This window comes from Herpailurus yagouaroundi, unplaced genomic scaffold, assembly GCF_014898765.1.
Source record: "Herpailurus yagouaroundi ecotype Mexico unplaced genomic scaffold, PumYag 141, whole genome shotgun sequence".
Taxonomy (NCBI): domain Eukaryota; kingdom Metazoa; phylum Chordata; class Mammalia; order Carnivora; family Felidae; genus Herpailurus; species Herpailurus yagouaroundi.
The window spans coordinates 29,840,152-29,864,212 of record NW_024412396.1 but is presented as its reverse complement, the minus strand read 5'-3'; the positions used below and the strand labels follow the sequence as shown (position 1 = coordinate 29,864,212).

At 34.2% G+C, this 24,061-nt stretch overlaps 1 protein-coding gene across 10 annotated transcripts in view; it reads left to right on the top strand.

Annotated features, from left to right (window-relative positions):
- DDHD1 (DDHD domain containing 1) overlaps nucleotides 1-24,061 on the top strand; it is a 109,203-nt gene that overhangs the window by 48,479 nt on the left and 36,663 nt on the right. For 3 of the 10 annotated variants that reach the window (XM_040477165.1, XM_040477169.1, XM_040477164.1), the window contains 6 exons: nucleotides 3,125-3,298; nucleotides 3,937-3,957; nucleotides 10,612-10,713; nucleotides 12,566-12,694; nucleotides 13,758-13,905; nucleotides 21,947-22,053. In XM_040477165.1, coding sequence (XP_040333099.1) covers nucleotides 3,125-3,298; nucleotides 3,937-3,957; nucleotides 10,612-10,713; nucleotides 12,566-12,694; nucleotides 13,758-13,905; nucleotides 21,947-22,053 — 681 coding nt within the window. The remainder of the gene's footprint in view (nucleotides 1-3,124; nucleotides 3,299-3,936; nucleotides 3,958-10,611; nucleotides 10,714-12,565; nucleotides 12,695-13,757; nucleotides 13,906-21,946; nucleotides 22,054-24,061) is intronic. The other 7 variants (XM_040477174.1, XM_040477172.1, XM_040477171.1 and 4 more) reach the window with 3 other exon arrangements.

Genomic DNA, 24,061 nt, shown 5'->3' with positions numbered 1-24,061 from the left:
ATCGGACAAAGGGCTAGTATCACCAAACTCCACACCCGAAAAACAAATAACCCAGTGAAGAAATGGGCAGAAAACATGAATAGACACTTCTCTAAAGAAGACATGCAGATCGCCAACAGGCACATGAAAAGATGCTCAACGTCACTTCTCATCAGGGAAATACAAATCAAAACCACACTCAGATATCACCTCACGCCAGTCAGAGTGGCCAAAATGGACAAATCAGGAGACTATAGATGCTGGAGAGGATGTGGAGAAACGGGAACCCTCTTGCCCTGTTGGTGGGAATGCAAACTGATGCAGCCGCTCTGGAAAACAGTGTGGAGGTTCCTCCAAAAATTAAAAATAGACCTACCCTATGACCCAGCAGTAGCACTGCTAGGAATTTACCCAAGGGATACAGGAGTACTGATGCATAGGGGCACTTGTACCCCAATGTTTATAGCAGCACTCTCAACAATAGCCAAATTATGGAAAGAGCCTAAATGTCCATCAACTGATGAATGTCAAAGAAATTGTGGTTTATATACACAATGGAGTACCACGTGGCAATGAGAAAGAATGAAATATGGCCCTTTGTAGCAATGTGGATGGAACTGGAGAGTGTGATGCTAAGTGAAATCAGCCATACAGAGAAAGACAGATACCATATGTTTTCATTCTTATGTGGATCCTGAGAAACTTAACAGAAACCCACGGGGGAGGGGAAGGAAAAAAAAAAAAAAAGAGGCTAGTGTGGGAGAGAGCCCAAGCATAAGAGACTCTTAAAAACTGAGAACAAACTGAAGGTTGATGGGAGGTGGGAGGGAAGGGAGGGTGGGTGATGGGTATTGAGGAGGGCACCTTCTGGGATGAGCACTGAGTGTTGTATGGAAACCAATTTGACAATAAATTTTATATTAAAAATAATTTAAACAAATAAAATTAATAAAATGAAATAAAAATAAAACAATAATAACAACTATAGGGAAAAAAGAATAAGTATGAATAATAAAATGTTAATTATAAAAGAACACACAATTCAAATGTATCAGTCATATCAATAAGTATAAATGGGCTTAACTCATCTATTAGAAGAAAAACATTTTCAAATGGCTTCCTAAAGCAAAACCCATTCTGTGGTGTCTGTAAGAGACATATCTAAAACCTAGTGATTCAAAGAGTTAAAAATGAAGGGATGTGCAAAACTGTCACAGGCAAATAGAAAAAAATAAGAAAGCAAGGGTTTCAATCTCCACAAAGTAGGCTCCAGATTAAAAGTCATTAAACATAACAGAATATACTTTCTAGTTTTAAAAGCTGTAATTCACAATGAAGTTATAATATTTTTGAGTATCTGTGTACCAAATAACACAGTAAACACCTACATACAGAATTGCTATAGCAGAATATAGGATAATGTAAGAAGTAGAAACCCATATTACATTTTTAATACATCACAGTACAAGTCTGATACAATAACATATTTCATGATCATCTGGTAAATTTTCTGTCTCACACCCAGAATTAGCCATTTCTTGAAGGATCTTGGTTTCTTTTGGTGGGAAATGGTATTCAGAGATCATGGTCGTTGTTTCAGGAATGCTCAAGTGTTGGTGTATTTCTAGGCCTTTTCAGTGGACAAAGCTTAGAATGTTTTTTTTAAGTTTATTCTGAAAGAGAGTGCACACACTTGTGTGCATGTGTGTTGGGGGGGTGGGGAGGGCAGAGAGAGAGGAGAGAGAGAATCCTAAGCAGGCTCCACGTTGCCAGTATGGAGCCTGAATAGAGCTTGGGCCTACGAGCAGCAAGATCATGACCTGAGCCAAAATCAAGAGTTGATTGTTTAACCAACTGAGTCACACAGGTGCCACAGGCATTTTTAAAAGAGAAAATACATCATTTTAGTTCATGCTGATATTTCTAACTGAAATCAAAAACTTTTTTTTAAGTTTGTTTATTTTGAGGGTGGAGGAAAGAGAGAGAGAGAATGAGAACACAGAGGAGGAGCAGAGAGGGAAAGAGAAAGAATGCCAGGCAGGCTCTGCACTGTCAGTGTGGAGCCCAGCGGGGCTTGAACCCACGAACTGTGAGATCATGACCTGAGCTGAAACCAAGAGTTGACTAAGCCACCCAGGTGCCCCACCCCCTACTTGAAATTTAAAATTACAATTTTTATTTCTTTGATATTTGTATTTGTATCTTTTTTCTCATTTCCTAATGATATTTAATAAAATTAATATATTCATTTTAACCTAGAGTTTCAAATCAACAATACCAGTATTATTACAATTATTAACAATTATAACAGTGCAGTTACTACAAAAAGCTTAAGATATATTTGCAGTTCTTTTTGTCCATAGGGTATATCCCAATATGTATATAAAAATTACTGTTTTAAATCCACTTGAAATAATTTTTCTATGTATGATTAAACCATATCTCTACATAATTAAATTCATTTTATTTTGCTATTTATTTTTAAGGTTTTTCATTTCCATTTTATTTTTGCTTTATTTTTTACAAATTTTAGAGGATTCAAGATAGCATAGCTGACAATTGTGGTTTATTCTTAAAAAATGAATAAATAGCTACTAAAAGTTTTAGACTTTTAGGAACAGTATTTAATCAAAAAAAATGTGGAGTTCAAGAAAATTTTCTACTCAGTTTTTTTCTAAAATGGGTGAGGAATTTACTATAATTAAATGTTTCAGCTATTCCTCTATGCTAACTGGGAGTCCATAACCTTCAAGGAAGCCCTAAAAAGTGCAACACACTACTACCCCACACACTGTTTCTCAACTGCTTCTGGGAGTATACATCAGTGTTTTCTAAGACATTAGAACTGTCACCAGAGTCTTACATGAACTTGTCTTAACCCCTTTGCCTACTCATTTGGATTACTCAGGGCCACAGTTACAAAGATAACTGCTCATCTACCTTTCTAATGCCCAAATAACTTTTGTGCATAATACCCAATTAAATAAAATTATGTACTGTAAAAAAATATATGTACTGTGGCTTGAAATCTAAAATTTAAAACTTTAAATGATTCTTCTGGGTCAAGAAAGTCAGTTTTTGCCACGGTAGTAACAAAATATAAAATTATAGTTACTATGTCTCTTTCTGTGATTTCTCTTTTCAGAGGCTGATAAAATACCAGTAATGCGTGGACAGTGGTTTATTGATGGCACTTGGCAGCCTCTAGAAGAAGAAGAAAGTAATTTAATTGAGCAAGAACATCTCAGCTGTTTTAGAGGTCAGCAGATGCAGGAAAATTTTGATATTGAAGTGTCAAAATCCATAGATGGAAAAGATGGTAAGACCAATTAATACATTTAATATGTTTTGTAAACTAAGTAAGTTCTTGATGAAGTTTAGAGTAGTTCTTAAGTTTGACGTGGTAATTCATGAGTATTAGAATTTATAAAATTTCTGATAATTTTAAATATTTGATTATTTTAGAAGTTAAAACTGCTATGAATTTCTGAACCATCTCAATTTTTATTTTGCTTAATATGTATGTTCACTGGCATGACACTAATATGATTTAACTATAATTGTACAAATTGTGATAATATGTTCTGTGAATTAGTCATTTCTGTAGTTTTTAATTATTAATGAAAGTTGAATCTACAAAAAATGTCCTTCTATCAAAAGAGCAGTTTTGTTAATATTTTAATGTTTGTTCTTTTCTTGAAATTAAAAAAAAAAACAATTTTAATTTCCTTTCTGTAAGCATCTTTGAGCTGTCTCCGTATTGGTAACCACATCAACTTTTAATTTGAAACAGTCTACTCCTTATATTCCCTTATTCAGCATTTGGATATGTTTGCAGTAGCTTAAAATATTTATATAATAGCCAAGATTGACATGTTTCATTATGTATCTGATCTTGAGTAAAACTTAAAATATGTGGTAAAGTTAAAAATACTTCTATTATTCCATTTACTGCAGGCAGTGGGATCAGCTATTCTGGTGAGTATAATAATACAGGTAGATTAGAATTTGTAGATTTCTCTATTTTTTTCTAAAAAGTGTTTCTCCATCTATGCTTGCCTTTATTTTGGAGGTTTCTTGGCAAGCCCCATTGAATCTAGTGAATTAATGAATTAAGTGATTTTTTTTCCCCTTCCCCTTGTAAAACGTCTCTAAAGCAGGAAAACTCAGTATCGATCAAGTAATTCACAGAATGCAGCTTGGAAAAAATTATGTGGTTGGAAATAATTGTTTACATGACATAATTAATGGCAAAACAATAAGCTTTAAATCGGCTTATTTTTTTTTTCTTATTAGTAACAAACATCCCAATTTTTTTCTTTCTCCTGCTCTTTGTCTCTGAACACACACACACACACCACTTGTCACAAGCAAGGAAACTGTCTAGTTTAATTTATGCCAAATTAACATACCGGTTTTGTATAGTTGATTAAAAGTCCACATAACTGAGGAAAGATGTGGCTTCTGAATAAATTTGCAATTAAATCTAACAAATATATATAATAGTAGTTATCTATTATGTGCCAGATGCCATACTCTTGGAATTTTAAGTATCTCATTTTCCTAATCTGTAGGGTCAGATTTATCCTTATTTTACTGTAAAATTCAAGCTCAAGGTTCTTACATATCAATATGTAAAGAGCAGCTCAGTGTCTACAGAGCAGAGCTCTGTCTGCATTCCCACAGAGTGCTGTCAAAACAATACTTTCTCTGGTTATAACACAAGTAACAATTTTTATATATCCATGATCTTATATTAGTGAGTGAAGTATTTTGTACTTTCTCATCACCACTACCAAAATGCAATTGCTATTGGAGAAGACCGAATTCTACATTTTTTTCTTTCTGTGAATTCTCCTTCAGTCCTGCCTCAAAAATGGCAATTCACCTTAACAAACTTAGTTTAGCCACCCACATTCCTTACTATTAGTATAGGGACAAAAACCCAAGAGCTCAGAGGAGAAAAAGGATGAGTATAAAAAAAAATAAAAATATAAGTAGATTATTCTCCTATTTTGTACTGTATTCAAAACATTTTTTTCCTCTTGCTAATCCATCTTGTGGAAGTTAGTTATCAGCTCTTTTTCATCTCTAGAACCCATCTATTTGGAATCTTGGGGTGTTTGTTTTGAGAGAGAGAGAGAGAGCATGTGCGAGTGGGGGGAGGGGCTGAGAGCGAGGGAAAGAGAGAATCCCAAGCTGGTTCCGTGGTCTCAGTGAGGAGCCCAAGACAGGGCTTGATCTAAGGAACAATGAGTTCATGACCTGAGCCGAAATCAAGAGAGGGATGATTAACCAACTGAGACACCCAGGCACCCCTGGAATCTTGTTTTTATTACAATAAAAATTAGAATTCTGTGTGTCCTTTTTACTTCTACTCCCTACCAAAATGTTAAGTGTAGCAGGATACTTCAGTTTCCTTCAAAGTGCCCTAATTTTATGAGCCAGTCATTTAAATAAGTCTGATAAAGAACATGGTATATTTGTATGATTAGATTTTTAGTATGTCTTTGTGTATGTTGATTCTAGAGTATCAATCTAGGATATTATAACAATATTTTTTGCTAGCTTTAAGGATATACATTGAGTAGTAAAATTCCAATAAGTAATAACAAAATTTTTAAACTGTTAAACATTTTTGTGTTGTGATCTTTCAAAATGATGATTCTTTAAGGTTCACTAGAAGAAAAATTGGTTTTTTAAAATATGCTATGGCATATAGGTAAAGCTTCAGCGTGTTATTAACGAAGATTTTAAGTTCAATTTAGCATATATACTGTTTTCATAAATTTCTAGCCATTTTAGTTGTTCAGTTTTATGTAAAACATACATTTATGAATTAAGATATGATGTTTGACTTTGAAGATTATGGGAAATTTTGTAGTACATTTAAAAATTATCACTGGTCTTAAGGAAAGAATATTTGCTGTCCAAAAAGCCACCATTATTGGAAAAATAAATCAAATTTGCCATATCTACAAAGGAAAAACATATTCTAATCTTTTACTTTGCTTCTTACCTCCAAGCTTCTGAAATATCCTGTTTCATTAATTAATTAGGGTAAAAATATCTTTTCCACCTAAATTTTCTCATGTACATAAGATAAAGCCTTGACTCTTCATATTTTCAGGAGGTTTTTAATATTTCCATGTTCAGTTAGTACTGTGCTAGGCACTTTTGTGAAAGAAATAGACAGGGTTTTGACCCTCAAGAAGTTTTGGGGAAGCCAGCCAAAGATGAGAATAGTTCCAAAGGGTAAGTAAAAGATAACACAGTAAACAGTGAATACAGAATTAGATATTCTGCAAAAAGATTTAGAATAAAGAGAGTTGGAAATCACAGTGCCGTGGAGTTTTTTCAAATACAGTTTTCTGGAAAAGTCCCATTTAATTATTAAAAGCATTTTTAAATGGTATATTTGGGAACTCTTAAGTGCTCTGTGGAATTTTTTCCCCTTCCTCTGTGAAAATTCTAAGAAACCGAGCCTTTGCCTTGAAGAATGTTAAAATAAAACAGCAATTCCTTTTTTTTCTCACCGTATCTGTGTTTTGGTTAGGGTAGCTGATGCTACAAATAACTTGGATTTTTAAATATTTTCTCCTTGTTAATTTTCCTACTAATCTCTAAGTAAGCATTGAATTAAATAGATTGGTGAAAGTTTAGCATAACTTTTTTAGCATACAAATAAAGATAACCTATAAAAATATAATCACTTTTTCAACTTAGATACTTTAATCTAAGTTTTGTTTTCTTTGAAAATTAAAATACAAATTCTCTTCCCACCCTACCTCCTAGCAGCCTAGAGTTTTACTGGGGATGGATTATACAAATAAAATCAGGCCTGCAAATAAGTAATTTTGAAAATTCTTAAACATTCTGCTAGATTGTATTTCACTCACTTCACAATTTTTCTGTGCAAGCAATAATCAGTTTTAAAAAGGTTAAAGTAAATGAGTTAGTCCTGTACTTCACTCTGGCCAAAAAATGTATAACCTCAATCCAGTCATGAGAAAACATCGATAAACTCAAATTAAGGGACATTCTACAAAACAAACTGATCAGAGCTCTTCAAAAGTGTTAAGGGGTCCTATTAACTAGATGAGGGGTATTGTTTCACAATGTGTAAGTATCTCAATGTACCATGATGTACACTTTAAATATCTTATACTTTTGTCAATTTTACCTCAATAATGATTTTTTTAAGTATCAAAGTTATGAAAGATTGAAGAATTTGTCAGTTTAGAGGAGACTAAGGGAACATGACAATGAAATGCAACATGGTATCCTAGATTGGATCCTAGAACAGAAAAGAACATTAGAAAAACTGGAGAAATCTGAATGAAGTCTATATCTTAGTTGCTAGTGTTGTGCTAATATTAATTTCTTAGTTTTGATAATTGTACTATAGTTACCCTAACTTTAGGGGAAGCCAATATATGATAATTCTCTGTTCTATTTTTGCACCTTTTCTGTAAGTATAAAATTATTCCACAATAAAAAGTTTTAAAAAAATTCCTGTAGGGTAATTAAAATAGTAAAAAAAAAAAAATTAATTAATCCAAAAGAAATCAAGAAAGGAGAAACAAGAAACAAAATACAGATGGAACAAAGAAAACAAATGGGAAATAGTAGACCTAAATTCACTCATGTCAGTAATCACAGTAAACGTAAGTGAACTAATGCTTGAATTAAAAAGCAGAGATTGCCTGATTAGAAATGCAAAACCTGACTATATGCTGTCTACAAGAGCCACCCTCTCAATATAAAGTCGTAGCTAAATTTCTATTCAAACTAATTTGGGGTGCTCTGACATCACAAATGTTGGTGGATCTTGGCTTAAAACATTTAACAATTTGGCATGTAAAGTGGGTATTCCTATCACTGTTACTGGATAAGAATATAGTGAATATAGAATTGCAAACTGTGAATATAGAATTGCAAAAGTCAAAAAGGTGAGAGGAGTTGGAGGCGTGCTAACCCTTTGTAATCAGCTTTCCTTTTCCTCTCTCTGGCAACTAAGAGGATTCCCACCTTCTAGCTTTTAGTTACTATGTTTTATAAGTTTATCTAATTAGTTTCTCTGAGATCCAAGGTTTCTATGAGTTTTCTCATAGCTGGCAGGTTTGAGATGTGCAGACCGGCTTCCCCTAAAGTTGAGATTATATAGGTTAACAGCTTTTAGAACGGGAAAAGTCATTGAGTTGTTCTATTCTGAGGATTAGTATGTCATCAGCAACCACCTTTGTTGATACTCTGTTGCTTTCAGAATTATATAATGAAGAAAATCTCTTTAAGAGGTGGATTAGTAAGAAAACCTATTGGAAATGCTTTAAAGTACTTTAAATTTTTTTCATTGCTGTGTAGGCTTTAGTATACATTTAATTAAATGTTAGCATTTAATAAGTGAACATCTTGAGTTTATGCATATTTTTGCTAACATAAGAATTCTTAACTAAAACTTTATTTTACGGGGAAAAATCAAGTAATGCTTTTTAGCACTTGAATTTCATTTAGTGGTGATCCCCGTTTGGATTGATAGTAATTAGTTTTTGTCTCTACTGTACTAATGATAGTACCCCTAACTCTGTGCTTTGGGTTGAAAAAAATTGAGCTTTCTAACTATACTATGGGATGTTGTGACAGATACGGCAAGTGACTTTCAAGTGAAAATAAGAATTTAATTTGAGAGGAAGGTAAAGAACCATATCTGTTTAATTTTGTGAAAGTATTTCAAATAAATGTGCTTCTCTATTTTTGTTATATTGGGATGTTTGTCTTTTTTTAATCCCCAAATTGTACTGTTCCTTTAGAAAGAAAAGCCTTTCTTTTTTATATTTTGACTAGTTTTCGGAAAGTGTTTGCATAATTTTGAAATGTAGTCAAATGGTCCATATGTATTTCAAGTAAATTTTTAAATAATTGCTTATTTAAAATGTGGGAAAATGTATTGGTATGTAACTAGCAATAGTTGACAGGGAAAATGTTGACTTCAAGGTTATCTGCTGATTTGCCAAATATCAAGTCTATGTCTGGCTTTATGTTGGCTATTTCATGCTTACAGAATGTCACAGCATACTTTGTACTAATGACTTTTTTTATTCTTTTAATTTCCTTCTAGTAAATATGGATTTGGTTCATGTTAGTTTTACTAGTGGAAATATAAAATCTAGGTTTTGTTTCTTTGAGTATTAAAGTCTCAAATTTATGTCAATTTGATCTACTTTGATAGTTAGCATTTTCTTAATGAATTTTTTGTTTAAAAATGTTTCCTGCAACTGGTACATCTACTCCTCAATAACTGACCAGAAGGTGCCTGAGAGAAGACACTTTTTCAGTGAAGAAAATTGTTTCAGCTGTCATTTTCTACCCCTCTGTGACAATGAAATGTTTTTATAATCTTGATGTTACATTCCAGTTTTTAATCCTAGTCTGTAGCCATCTAATTACGCGTGGCTGTGATTATTAAGTGCCTTGTAAGCATCTCTGTTACCTTTATTGCACAAATCTCTGAATATATTTCATGTGTACATTTAACAGATTTTTAAAAATATTTCTGGTACCATACAACAGGAATTAAGTATGTTCATATTTGAACAGTATTTAACCTTTGAGTGTCATGTTAATGTAGAAGGGAGAGAGGATGCAAAAGCAAATGCTTTTTGGAACACAAATTTGAACTAAGTCCTAAAGGTCCTTGTGGTTCATTAATTGAACTGATTTGTAAAGTTCCATTTCAAGTGGATTTTTAAATAATTGCTTATTTTAAATAAAATTTATTTTGAATAAATTGCTTATTTTATTTTAAAGACATTTACTGATATGCAACTGTAGCGATGTTTGACAGAGAAAGTGTTGACTTCAAGGTTTTCTGCTGATTTGCCAAATACCAAATCTATGTCTGGCTTTATGTTGTCAGTTTCACGTTTACTAGATGTCACAGCATACATTTTTACTGGTGACTTTTTTTTTTCATTATGTGTTACTAATTTTTCATTTTTTTATAACTAATCATTTAAAAGCACAGCTTCCAGTTTGATTTATTTTGGCAAAAGTTTCATTTTAAAAATTCTTTTAGCAACTTGAACAAAGTTGCAAAAAGAATATTTTGTTCCTGTGGGAAGCTTCCATTATATACTTCAGTAATAGAAGGCATCTAGTGGAATGTATACTGTGATATTTTCTCAGGAAAACTGCATTGATGTTTAAAATGTTATTTATTGCCTTCTTAATTTGCATATCAGCTGTCAGCTATGTCATAGTCACAAATTTGGTGAGAGTAAATAACCTTGGTATTGTGAAGATGGGACTTATACATCCCTTATGCATACAAAAAATACCATGACCTATTTTTATTCTATGTGTGCAAAGACATTCAATATGATCGCATAGTTATCTTTAACTGATAGGTATCATTTGCCTTTTTTCTTGCAATAAAAGTAGAGCATATATTTGATAAACATTATTAAACTAATGTTTTGCTTTACTGATTTTTAATGAGAAATTATATAAATAAATATTTTAGAATAATGTTTGTCAAATACAACTCATTTTTTAAATCTAATACAACAAAAAGGCAAAATGGCAAACCTCATTTAAAATTTACTTTGAAGCTCAGTGTTTTTGCTTTCTTAGTTGTCTACCACCTCCCTCCCTTCTCCCTCCCTTCTCTGTTCAAATGGAGAGGATATAAGGAGAGTACAGATGCGGCAGGTCTTAAGCGAAAGCGTTCTCAAGGTACAGTAATTGTAGTTTTATTTCTCCATGTAGTTATACACCCTGGCTTATAGCATTCAGTATTTAAAGCGTAGAAATTATTAGTTTTTAGAATTGTGTCCAGTGTGCTATTTAGAGTTACTTAATTTTAAGCGCTATGAACATTTGTAAATAATGTGTGTGGTCCAGTAATGACATGTTCACCAATACTAAGACGTTTTACTTTAAGACAGTATGTGGATGGTTTGAGGAGGAACAAGATTTCATTGACTTACCACTGTTCTTTATCTTGGTCTTACAGTTTCAATGTTTTAAGCATATGTTACTCAAAACTATTTGAACAAAAATGTGGTTTAGAAACATTAGATAAAAAGGCATAAAATAGTGATTTGGATCAGGCATAGAAAAAGTAAATAATTGTTAAACTCTTACAAAATATTTTCTTAATTTATGAAAAGTTATTTTATAGAAAAAAGCTGAGTTTGTACATTGTTTTTCTGAAGTTTTTTTTGAGAATTGAAGATATTAACGTTTGTTACATTGATTGCATCTTGGTCTGTGTTTAGTGTTAGTAATATGTCCGGGCAAATAAGTGAAATACAAATTGGTTTTTTATAAGTTTTTGAAATTGTATTTGTAGTATAACTTAAGAAGTACAATTCCCCAGAAAGGATTTACTTTTCTATGTATTCTAGTAGGGAATAGGTTTTCATAAAAATGACTTTATGGTCTTAGATCTTGACAAGGGCTATAACGTTTCATATATAAGCTGAGGTTATTTCCAGCCCATCCTCAAATCTGAATAGTTAGACTCTGCTGGTAACTAGCTTTGTGGCAAGACCCTATTAAGGGACTCTTTGTACCTCTGGGTCTTTATATATAGTAGAGATTATATTTTGCTTAAAAGGGATTTTTTAAAAAATAAATCAGACATAGTGATTTTAAGGTGCCTGGTTTTCTGAAAGGTATGTGAATTTTTCTCATCTCTATACCAGAGATACAGAGGAAAGTTTAAGGCCTTCAGAATATAAGAATTATCAAGTATGAATCGATGGATATGTTATGACACTTCTCTTAATCTGTTGCTTCCACAAACACGTGTCACTGAATTTGTGAAATGGGTCTAGGCTCTGCTAGGACACTGGTGCTCGTGGTACAAAATGATCAAGACGTAGTCCTTGCCTCACAGAGCTTATGTATTCCTCGAGCATATAGTTTTCATTTTTTTTTAGAGCCTATTTTCAGAAATGTAATAACCATACTGATTTGAACATCACAGTAGAAAAAATTTCTTTGATTTCTTATTAAAACATCTTTCAACTCTGGATTTCTGTTATGGTGAGCAATATCCAGTGATAATTCGTTTAGTATCCATTCCAAAACTACCTATTTCTAATCAGTTAGATTGTTGTCTTCCCCGTCTTCCTCTCAGTCTTGTTTTGTCTTGCACCGCTGAGTGAAATTTTCACAGATCCAAAAATATAGTCCACAGAAGAAAAGAAACTTAAGTTTCTATGTCAAAGGTATTGAGGACTTTCATGAAGGTATAAATTATCCCTTAGAAGGAAGAAATGTCGTATCACCTGGGAAAGCAGTTCTTTAATAATCAGAGCATGTTAACTACCAGTTAGAGGTTAAAACTATGGTGGGTAAGCCAGTTATTCCGTGTTGTTCTAACGAATTACCATTCCCTGTAGCATGGTTAATCATTTATAAAATAAAGCCCCTATCCATCACTTGCTTCAATTTAATATGTGTTTCAGCAAAATAATTTTATATTCAACTGAGTTCAAATACTGATTCAAAAATCTGTGTATTCTAATTCTTTGCACAAATGAGAGACCTTCAAATTAATTTTTCCTTTTTGCAACAGCTATTCATAGTTTCAAGTTGAGTAGAAATCATGTGGACTGGCACAGTGTGGATGAAGTGTATCTTTACAGTGATGCAACAACTTCTAAAATTGCAAGGACAGTTACCCAAAAACTGGGATTTTCTAAAGGTAATTGTTAAATATACTTTGTCAAACTTTGGGGAATCTTTTTTTCTTGTATTCAAAAGGGACTATTCAGATTCTATTTTTAGTATATTTTAAATATGTATTAAATTTAGTGATAGTTACTGCCCTGTTAAATGAAACTTTTATTAAGGTGATTGAGTTCACATGTATTCATCAGTGAATAATCATATATTTAGAATGATCTGACAAAATTAATAAATATCTTTTATACTTCTAGAAACACAACAGCATTCAAACCTCAGGCAGTGATGTGAAAATAAAACATGGCAATTGAAGGTGAAGACTAAAAATTTTCTGTTGGATTTAGTGATGTAGAGGTCATTGGTGACTTGGATGGGTTGAGGGGCTAGAAGCCAGATTGGCATGGGTTGAAGTCTAAGTAGGGGAAGAAATAGAGGCAGTAAGAATAGACAGCTCTTTACAGAAGTTTGATGAAAGGAAAGAGGAAATGGTGCTTGAGGAAGATGTGAGAGCATTATTAATAAATTTTTCGGAAAGTTTCGTTAAGTCTGATACCAATTTTTTTGCAATTACCTCTTATATAATTTCTTTGATAACAAGATGTACTTGAATATCTTCTTACATGTTTCCTAGTCATTTGTATTTGTTTTGTGAATTACCTTGTCTTTAGCCCATTTTGCTATTTCAGCGGTTGTCTTTTCACTTTTTGATTAGTAAGCTCTCCTTTGCACTCCAGTAATTAACTCATTAGGCACTGAATTTTGCAAAAGTTTTCCCAGTTTATCATTCATCTTTTATCTTTGCTTCATGGTATTTTTTGTTTTTTTTTTTTTACAGAGAACTTTTTAAATTTTTTATGTGTTCAGTCCATCCTTCCCTCCTTGCTTTTCTTTTCCCTATGGTTTCTGGCTTTGGTGTCATGTACTCTGAGCCAGTCACTGTACATCATTTCACAAATTTCATCCCCACCCAACCCAGTGAAATTTTTTGCTAGTACTCCTTTTTCTTTATTATTTCTTTAAATGTATGCCCAAATGCTATTTCTGGAATAAATAGTAAACTTACAATCATAATTTTTCTACAGCATCAAGTAGTGGGACTAGACTTCATAGAGGTTATGTAGAAGAAGCCACATTAGAAGACAAGCCATCACAGACTACTCATATTGTATTTGTTGTGCACGGCATTGGACAGAAAATGGACCAAGGAAGAATTATCAAAAATACAGCCATGTGAGTGAGTTCTTTGATGAATACATTCTCCATCACTAGAATCCAGACTTTTATCCGGGGTATAACAGAGTTTAATCATTCCACCGCATGTTCAATGCAAACTACTCTAATATCTCTTATGTTATAGATGGAATTTCTAGACCAAATTGTGAGAGTGATTATGTCCAGATGATGATGATGATGATGATGATATTTGAGGTTTTTTCCCCCACAGCATGGAGAAGAGGAAGAATAAGAAAGTGTTTTCAACTTATTAATTTACATTATATTAAGGTTGAAAGCAAAGAAAAATTGTAATTCTTAGTTTGTATCTTACTCACTGAACTGCAGAAACAGAATAATTACAAGGTTGCATAATTATGAAAAACATAAGAATTTTTTAAATTGTCATGGAGCACCTGGGTGGCTCAGCATCTGACTTCAGCTCAGTCATGATCTCACAGCTTGTGAGTTCAAGCCCCGCATTGGACTCTCCGCTCTCAGCACAGAGCCTGCTTTGGATCCTCTGTCTCCCTCCCTCTCTGCCCCTCCCCTGATTATGTTCTCTCTCTCTCTCTCTCTCTCTCTCTCTTTCAAAAATAAATAAACATTTTAAATAAATAAGTAAATAAATTGCCAGTTAGCAGCTTAACCTAGCCAATTAATTACTACCAGAGGAAACTGAACTCTAAATTTTACACAGAGAACAGTGGATTATTTACCAACACACCACGTACATTATTTACCTCATTAATTTATTTTTATTCAACTTTATTCTTTTTTTTTCCCATCTTTAGTCTAAAAACTGTAAGATGTTATGGGGGTGAGGGATGTTTATACTTGTGTGTGTTTGTAAAATGTTAAGGACTGTGTTGAAAGGAAATGTTAGGGTTAAGCCACCGTAAGTGTGGCTCTAAACTAGCCATCGGTATGAAGAAAAATCTAATCATATTTATGATGTGATGAAACAGATCAGTTTTTGGTTCAGAGCACACTTTATCTGGTTCTGAGGCTTCAAGTAAATGTATTTCTTGAGTCCTTATAGAGCAAATACTGTGCAATACCAGAAACTTTGTCCTCATCAACATCTCTATAATAATGCAATGTTGAGTTTTGTTTCACCTTTTATTGTAACACCTCTTAATGTCAACTGATGGATTAAAGTACGGTTCAACTTTTAAAAATTTAGTCAGATACCGCTAAGCCACCCTAATTTTTTGTCAATCTTCCTAGTTTCTATTACAAAAATCTCTTCTTTCTGATTTGTGTTCTGAGGAGTTGCACGTTATTTCTTATAATATTTGTATTCTTATGTCAAAATGCTAATCTTTTGCTTGGATATCTAGGAATCTGAGATACGGTTTAATGACAGATTCACTCTGGCGCCATTGATAAATGAGAAGGTATCAGCTTGCTTTCTTTGGATGTAGGTGAGGGGAAACCTAATCCAAAAAGGCTTGAACCAAAAGGAGGATTTAGTAGTTCATAACACTGAGAAGTCTAAATGTAAGATGTGTCAGTCCTGAGAACCGAGAATCCAGTTTCTACTGTACTTTCTTTCATTTTTTTAGCTATTTTCAGACATCTCCTGTGTGTGCTTCCAGATACGGTTTATATTATATTATGTTCAACTTCAGAAGAAAGAGTAACCCTGTTTTTCCAGAAGTCCCAGCTAGCCTAGGCATTTCAGTGACCAATGGCGTTGCATCCAGCTACCTGAATCTGTACATGCGGCCATGCAGGGTATGATGTATTGAGCTTGTCATCTCCCAGAGTCAGATGGAAGTTGGCTTCATCATCACCATAGGGAGAGGTAGAGCCACAAATAAAAATCAAGAGCTATTATTGTAAGTGGAATGAATGAATCCAGAGTGGTTAAAAAAATAAGTATCTGCTATCGAGAAGATTGCCGTCATTCCTTCAGAGACAGGGTAATTTGATGGAAAACCCCCCACATAAACTAGTAATTGATAGAAAATAAACAAAAAGAAATTCTGATTAATTATAAACAAGAAAATCCAGAGGATCTCTTAACTCTTTCCCTGCTTTCTACAATTCCTTAGTAGTCCAGAACTGTAAAAAGAGTAAAATTAACTTCATCCTTGTCACTACCATTCTGAATCTTGTTTGTATTTGTGAGACTACAGTTGATTTTCTTTTTTTAATTTTTTTGGCAAAACTGAGAAGCCTGCAGCTTGGTCAAGAAGACCAAGAAAAAAGTGTGATGTATTGTTGACCAAGAAAAAAGTAGATTCAAATTGCTAAAATCAGGAATGAAAGAGGGGACATAATTACTGACCTTACAGAAATCAAAGGATTATAAGGGAATACTATGTACAGTTCTGTGCCGATAAATTAGATAGCCTAGATAAAATGGGCAAATTTCTAGAGAGATACAAACTACCAAACTGATTTGATGATCAATAAGAAGAAATAGAATCTAAACTGACCATTAAGAAGTAAAGCATTTGAATTAATAATCAAAAAACTTCCTTCCAAAAAAACAAAAATGCTCAGGACCAGATGGCTTCACTGGCAAATTCTGCAAACATTAAAAGAGCACCAATTCTTCATAAACTCTCCAAAAAACTAAAAGAGGAAGGAAGACTTCTCAACTCATTCGTTGAGGCCAATATTGTCATAATACCAAAATCAGACAGATATCATAAGGAAAAAAGACTTATAGATCAGTATCCCTTATGAATACAAATAACTATTCTTTATGGACCCCAAAATTCTCAACACAATACTAGCAAACTGAATCCACCAACATGTAAAGAAGATTATACCTTACGATTGATTGGAATTCATCCTAGGAATGGAAAATTGATTCAACATATTTTTAAAAATAAATCAAGGGTAATACACCACACTAATAGAGCAAAGGGGAACAAAAACATCATGTGGTTTTTGATGCAGAAAAGGCATTGACAAAATTTAACACCCTTTCTTAATGAAAACACTCAGGAGAGTAGAGAGAGAAGGGAATTTCTTTCCTCTGGTAAAAGGCATCTACAAGCCCATGGCTAATATTGCACTCTAACAATGAATCAGTGAAAGCTTTTCCTCAAGATCAGCAATGAGACAGGGATGTCACCTCCCAATTCTGATCAACATTGTACTGGAGGTTTCACCCAGGGCAATTAGGCAAGTAAAAGAAATAATAAAAGAGATCCAGATTAGAAAGGAAGAAATAAAATGATCTCTGCAGATAACATGATCTTAAATAGACAAAATCCTAGGGAATCTATACACACACACACACACACACACACACACACAAACTGTTACAGCTAACAAATGAACTCAGCAAAGTTACAGAATACAAGATCAATATGCAAAAATCAATTGTATTTATATACTAGCAGTGAACAATCTGGAAATTAAGAAAGCATTTCTAGGGGTGTCTGGCTAGCTCAGTTTGAAGAGCGTGTAACTCTTGATCTTAGGGTCATAAGTTTGGGCCCCATGTTGGGGTTGAGTTTACTTTAAAAAAAAAAAAAAGAAAACATTTCCATTTATTACAGTATCAAAAAGAAAAAAAGAATAACCTACTTAGGAATAAGTTTAGCAAAAGAAGTTTAAGTTTTGTACACTGAAAACTGTAGTACACCATTGAAAGAAATAAAAGAAGATGTAAATAAATGAAAACAACCTACGTTTCTGGATTAGAAGATTTAATATTGTTAAGATGGCAATACTTAACCACATTCCTATTAAAGTCCTACCTGTCTTTTATGCAGAAATTGACAAGCTGATTCTAAAATCCACATGGAATGTTTTCACTCTTATGTGGATCCTGAGAAACTTAACAGAAGACCATGGGGAAGGGGAAGGGAAAAAAAAAAAAGTTACAGAGAGGGAAGAAGGCAAACCATCAGAGACTCTTAAAAACAGAATAAACTAAGGGTTGATGGGGAGTGGGAGGGAGGGGGAAGTGGGTGATGGGCACTGAGGAGGGCACCTGGGTATTATATGGAAACCAATTTGACAATAAATTTCATATAATAAATAAATAAATAAATAAATAAACAAACAAATAAACAAATAAATAAAATCCACATGGAAATGCAAGGAACCCAGAGTAGCCAAAACAATCTTAAAAAAAAAAAAAGATGGAGGACTAACACTTCCCAGTTTCATAAATTGCTACAAAGCAAGATGAATGGATTAGAATCAGAGTTGGACTGATTTTCAGCAAGAGTGCCAAAACAATTCATTGATGAAAGAGTAACCTTTTAACCGATGGTGCTAGGACACCTGGATATATATCTGCAGAAGAATGAAATTAAACCCTACCTCACATGTATACAAAAGTTAATTCAAAATTAATCAAAGCCCAAATATAAGAGCCATAACTATAAAACTCTTAAAACTTAGGAGTATATCTTTGTGACCTTGGATTAGGCAATGGTTCCTGAGGTACAACATCAAAAGTAGAAGCCACAGAGGAAAAAGGAGAAATTGGACTTTGGCAAAAGTTAAAACTTTTGTTCTTCAAAGGACATTATCAAGAAAGTGAAGACGATCCACAGAATGGGAGAAAATATTTGCAAATCATAATCTGAGAAGGATCTGGTATCTAGGATATATATAAAGAACTTTTGCAGTTAAAAAAACCTAAATTTTTAAAATAGGTAAAGGATCTGAATAAACATTTGTCCAAAGAAAATATACCAATGGCCCATAAGCACATGAAAAGATGTTCAAAATCATTAAGTGTTAGGGAGATGCAGTTCATAGCCACAAAGAGATGTTATGTCACTCTATACCTGCTAAGTTGACTCTTATCAAATAGTTGGAAAATAACAAGTATTAGTGAAGATGTGGAAAAATTAGAACTCTCCTATGTTGCTGTTGGGATTGTAAAATAGTGTAATTGCCTTGGAAAATAGTTTGGCACCTCTTCAAGAATTTAAACGTAGAGTTAGCATACAAGCCAGCAATTCCACCCCTAGGTATATACCCAAAAGAATTGAAAATTATATCTACACAAAACCCTTTTAGAGAATATTCATAGGAGCATTATTCATAACAGCCAAAAAATTAGAAACAATCCAAACGTTCCAATGCAAATGGATAAACAAAAGTATATTCATACAGTAGAATATTATTCAACTATAAAAAGCATTGAAGTACTGATTCACAATAAACGTGGGTGAACCTTGAAACGTTATGATGAGTGCAAGAAGCCAGACACAAAAGGCCACATACGTATGATTCCATTTATATGAAATACCCAGAATAGGCAGATCCATAAAGACAGAAAGTGGATTCATGATTGCCAGGGCCTAGGGAGAGGAAATATGGGAAGGTGACTGCTATGGCTGCATTATTTCTTTTGCAGGTGATGTAAGTTATGAAATTAGATAATAGCGGTGATTGCACAACTCTTTGAACAAACCAAAAAGCCACTTGATTGTTCAGAAGGAAAAACTAGGGAGGTCGTGTCAAAAGGACACCAGAAGCCAACTTGAAGAGATTTACTGATCAAAAAAGGAGACAATTTGAGTATCCGTAAGAATAATAACTACAGTGGATTGAAACACTCCACTTCAAATATGTTTAAGTGTATGAGTTAGTAAATATGTCAAAAAATATAGAAGCTAAGAACTCAGTATTTTGAAAATTGTTAATAGAAGATAAGAATTAACTATTCATCCTTCACTTTCTCATTTCATACAGAAATGATTTGGTTGTATTCCAAAGCAACCAAATATTTGATGTGAAGAAATTTCTCTTTCTAGAATTGTAAGCTTTACAAACAAATAAGGAGTGATGGAACCGTAATAAATAAATGAATCTAAGCAGTGATCGTCATAACTGCTAGCTTCACCAGAAAGAGACAAACACAGATGTATGCACCTATGGAATAGTAGTCTTGCCAAAATAGTAGAACTTTCATCTGATCAAGCCCCTATATCTCACTAACAAGATACAGGAAGTAGAGGACAAAGAACATGTTAAATACCATGGGGATACAGTCATTAAAATCAGACTCTGAGGAACTCTGCAGGACAAAAATAAATTACAAAACAAAACAAAAAAAAAAAGCGGGGGGAGGGGGGGAGAAGAACCTGTAGATTAAAAGACACTTAAGAGACATACCTGCCAATTACAGTGCATGGACTATAAAGTAGTGCCCCCCCCCGGGCCCCCCCCCCGCGCCAACCCCCACCCTTATCTGCAGTTGCACCCTCTCTGATGTCAGTTATCTGGGGTCCACTGCAGTCTGGAAGCAGATGATAGTAGCCTAATGCTGTGTCACAACGTATGTGTCATTCACCTCACTTCATGTCACCTCGTAGGCATTTTAACATCTCATATATCGTGGCAAGAAGAAGAAGGATGAATGCAATGCAATAAGATTTTGAGAGCCCACATTCATATAACTTTTATTACACTGTGTTGTTATAATTGTTTTTTATTATTGTTATTAACCGTTCACTGTGCCTAATTTATAAATTAAACTTGTCATAGGTGTGTATGTATAGGAGAAATCAATATATATAGGGTTCAGTACTATCTTCAGTTTCATGCATCCACTGGGGGTCTTGGAATGTATCCCCACATGTAAAGGGGGGACTGTTGTATTTGGAGCTCAATTAAAATGTAAAAATATATTTTATGTTATAAAATAACATAGTCTAACTGGGAAAATGGAACTGCTAAACTACATATTTGCTGAAATTAAAGAACTGTTCAAAGTTTTGGTATGATTGGGGCACCTGGGTGGCTCAGTCAGTTAAGCATCCGACTCTTGATTTTGACTCAGGTCATTGATCTCACAGTTTGTGAGTCTGAGCCCCACATCCAGCTCCAAGCTAGTGGTGCTGGCGGTGCAGAGCCTGCTTGGGATCTTCCTTCTTTCTCTCTCAAAAAGAATTAAACTTTAAAAAAATTAGTTTTGGGGGGTCCCTGGGTGGCTCAGTTGGTAAAGCGTCCCACTTCCTATCAAGTCATGATCTCATGGTTCATGGGTTTGAGCCTCGCATCGGGCTCTGTGCTGACAGTTCAGAGCCTGGAGTCTGCTTTGGATTCTATGTCTCCCTCTCTCTCTGTCCCTTCCCCCCACCCCACTCTCTGTCTCTCTCTCTCAAAAATAAATAAACATTTTTAAAAAGTTTTGGTATGATAGTAGTACAGAATAGGTTGTTTTCCTTATGATTTAGAAATAGATACTAAACAGTTTACAGATGAAATGATGTGATATCTGGGATTTCCTTTAAAATATTATGGGGGAAGGGCACTGCTATAAAGAGTTAGTGTGAGGGATTTGGAGAAATAATAGAACTATTCTATATCTTAATTGTGGTGATGCTAACCACAAAATCTATACAACTGATACCAAAAGGGGAAAAAAGTCAACTTTGCTGTATCTGAATTTTGAAAATAAAATTTAAAAATTCATATTATGGGGAGAATGAGTGGAGAAATAGATGAAATAAGACAGGCCATGACTTGACAATATTTGGGTCAGGTTATGGCACAGGGTGGATTTGTTGCACTTTCTGTCTACTGAAGATTAATATATAAAATTATTTAGAATATAATGTGAAAGCTTGTAATACTTGAAATCACTGATGACAAATTTAGGGAAATATCTTTGAAATGAGGGATTCCTAGTATTGTGAAATACTGCACAGTGTAACAATAATTAAAATATAATTGGACAGGGGCGCCTGGGTGGCGCAGTCGGTTAAGCGTCCGACTTCAGCCAGGTCACGATCTCGCGGTCCGTGAGTTCGAGCCCCGCGTCAGGCTCTGGGCTGATGGCTCAGAGCCTGGAGCCTGTTTCCGATTCTGTGTCTCCCTCTCTCTCTGCCCCTCCCCCGTTCATGCTCTGTCTCTCTCTGTCCCAAAAATAAATAAAAAACGTTAAAAAAAATTTAAAAAAAATAAAAAAAATAAAAAATAAAAAATAAAAAAAATAAAATAAAATATAATTGGACAAAGTTAGCAAGTAGAAGTTGTATGGTTAAAGATATTTTATACCATATAAATACATATGAGAAGTTACTCTGATAACGTTTTGTTTTTATTTTGTTTTTTTTTTTTTTAGGATGAGAGAAGCTGCAAGAAAAATAGAAGAAAGGCATTTTTCCAACCATGCAACACATGTTGAATTTCTGCCTGTTGAGTGGCGGTCAAAACTTACTCTTGATGGAGGTACAGTTTCTTTAAAAATTAAATGATTTAGTCATTGGCAACAAAGTTGCTCTTTGGAAACAAAGAGCCTTTCATTAAGTAGTCTTGAGTATACTCTTTGTTCTAGATTATTAACATAAAATCCATTGATTTTTAAAATAATTATATCGACATGTTGATTTCACAGCACAGTTTTCACCCCTGCCCTCTGTGGATGGGGTGGGGGGGTGGGGAGCACGTGGGAGGAACAAAATGTCTAAAGGTTTTGATAGAAAGTGATTTGTCAACACTAAAAATATTTGTCCACGGTTTCATATGAGCTTACATTTTCTTTCTAATAATTTTCTTTTCCTATATTTGGAAGATAAAAATCTCAGGTTTTTTGTGTTCTTTTGTGGTTCCTGCATTCCTCGGGCTGGTGAATTGTTATAATCTAGCATAGAGAATTATACAATGTTTGTTTAATTAAAAATCATTTTTGTTTGCTTCCTTTAAGAGCTGTTATCCAAAATATTCATCTTCCTCTACACAGAGTTATGACTGTGCTTTAATATTTTAATATTTAAACCATTAGAGTAGCATGTCTCAGTCGATGATTTGCATAATCTGGAAAATGAGTTGTACTAGACATGATGTCAACTGCTTTTGTGGAGCTTTGCCTGTGTGCGTAGCACTCCACAGGGCATTTTACATGCAGTATCTCATTGAATTTTCTCATAAACCAATGAAATATACCTAGTTTGTTTTCTCTACTGATAAGGAAACTGAAACTCGTTAAAAGGTAAGTGAATCTAACTAAGAATGGCAGGCAGGATCTAGGTCTGTATGATACCAGAGCCCTTGTTGTCACAGTACCAAACTGCCTCTCTGGATGATCTCCAAGGATTCTTCCAAGACTGTGATTCTGTCTCATAGTCAGTTAGGAATGTCACTTATAAACCAAAATGGCATCCAAACTTGTAATGAGTTAAAAAAAAAAAATGCTAGTGACTAAAGAAGCCTTCTCAGCAGCAGGAGCACATATGTAAAGTTCAAGTGTAATAACACTATCTTTTGGGCTTTTCCCATTTACCCAGATGAATTTCTGAGTCTGCTCAGGGATGTAGACAACACAGATGAATGAACACTTAATAAAACTCAAATTTGTAATTTTCTGTTAGGTTTAAACTACTGTGTTAGTATCTCTAAGGCATTGTGCTGAGTGAAAGAAGCTAAAGGAAAAACACTACTGTCTCTATTCTCAAAACTGCTGGTGCCAAAAGTGTGGAGGTTTTTCCCTATACCAACCATTTCTCCCAGTTCTGGGTGTCCTGCAATTTAACTCAGTTCTGCCACAGATTCCCCAAAGAGACAGCAGTCAGGTTAAGGACTCAAGGCCACAAGACTGACTACCCCTCCCACCCTGCTTCAGATGCAGTCACACATTCCAGGGTCATTCGTACTTCGGACTGACTGGCTATAAATTGAGGAAGGGGGATCCCGTGGGGGATCCCATGACCCCATCCTGAGGTTCAGTAATTTACTAGAATGACTCACAAAACTCACAGAAGCATTTGTTTGCATTTACTAGCTTAAAACGCATGTACTGGTTTGAAGGGTATTATAGAGGATACACTGAAAAGCTAGATGAAGAGCTGCACAGGCAGGGTAAGGTATGGGGAAGGGGTGTGGCGATTTCATATCCTGTCTGAGTGCACCACCCTTCCAGTATCTCCATGTGTTTGCCAATCCATAGGCTCCCCGAACCCTGTTGTTTGGTTTTTATGAGGGTTCCGTTATGTAGATGTAATTGATTAAATCGTTGGCGATTGACCTCAGTCTCAAGCCCCTCTCTCCTTTATGGAGGTCGGGATGAGGCAGAAAGTTTAACCTCTAATGACATAGTTGGTTCCTCTGGCAATCAGCCCCCATCCTTCAAGGGTTGCCTTATTAGCATAAACTCAGCTATGGTTGAAAGAGGCTTATTATGAATAATAAAAGAATTTCTTTCACCCATCACTCAGGAAATTATAAGGGTTTTAGTAACCCT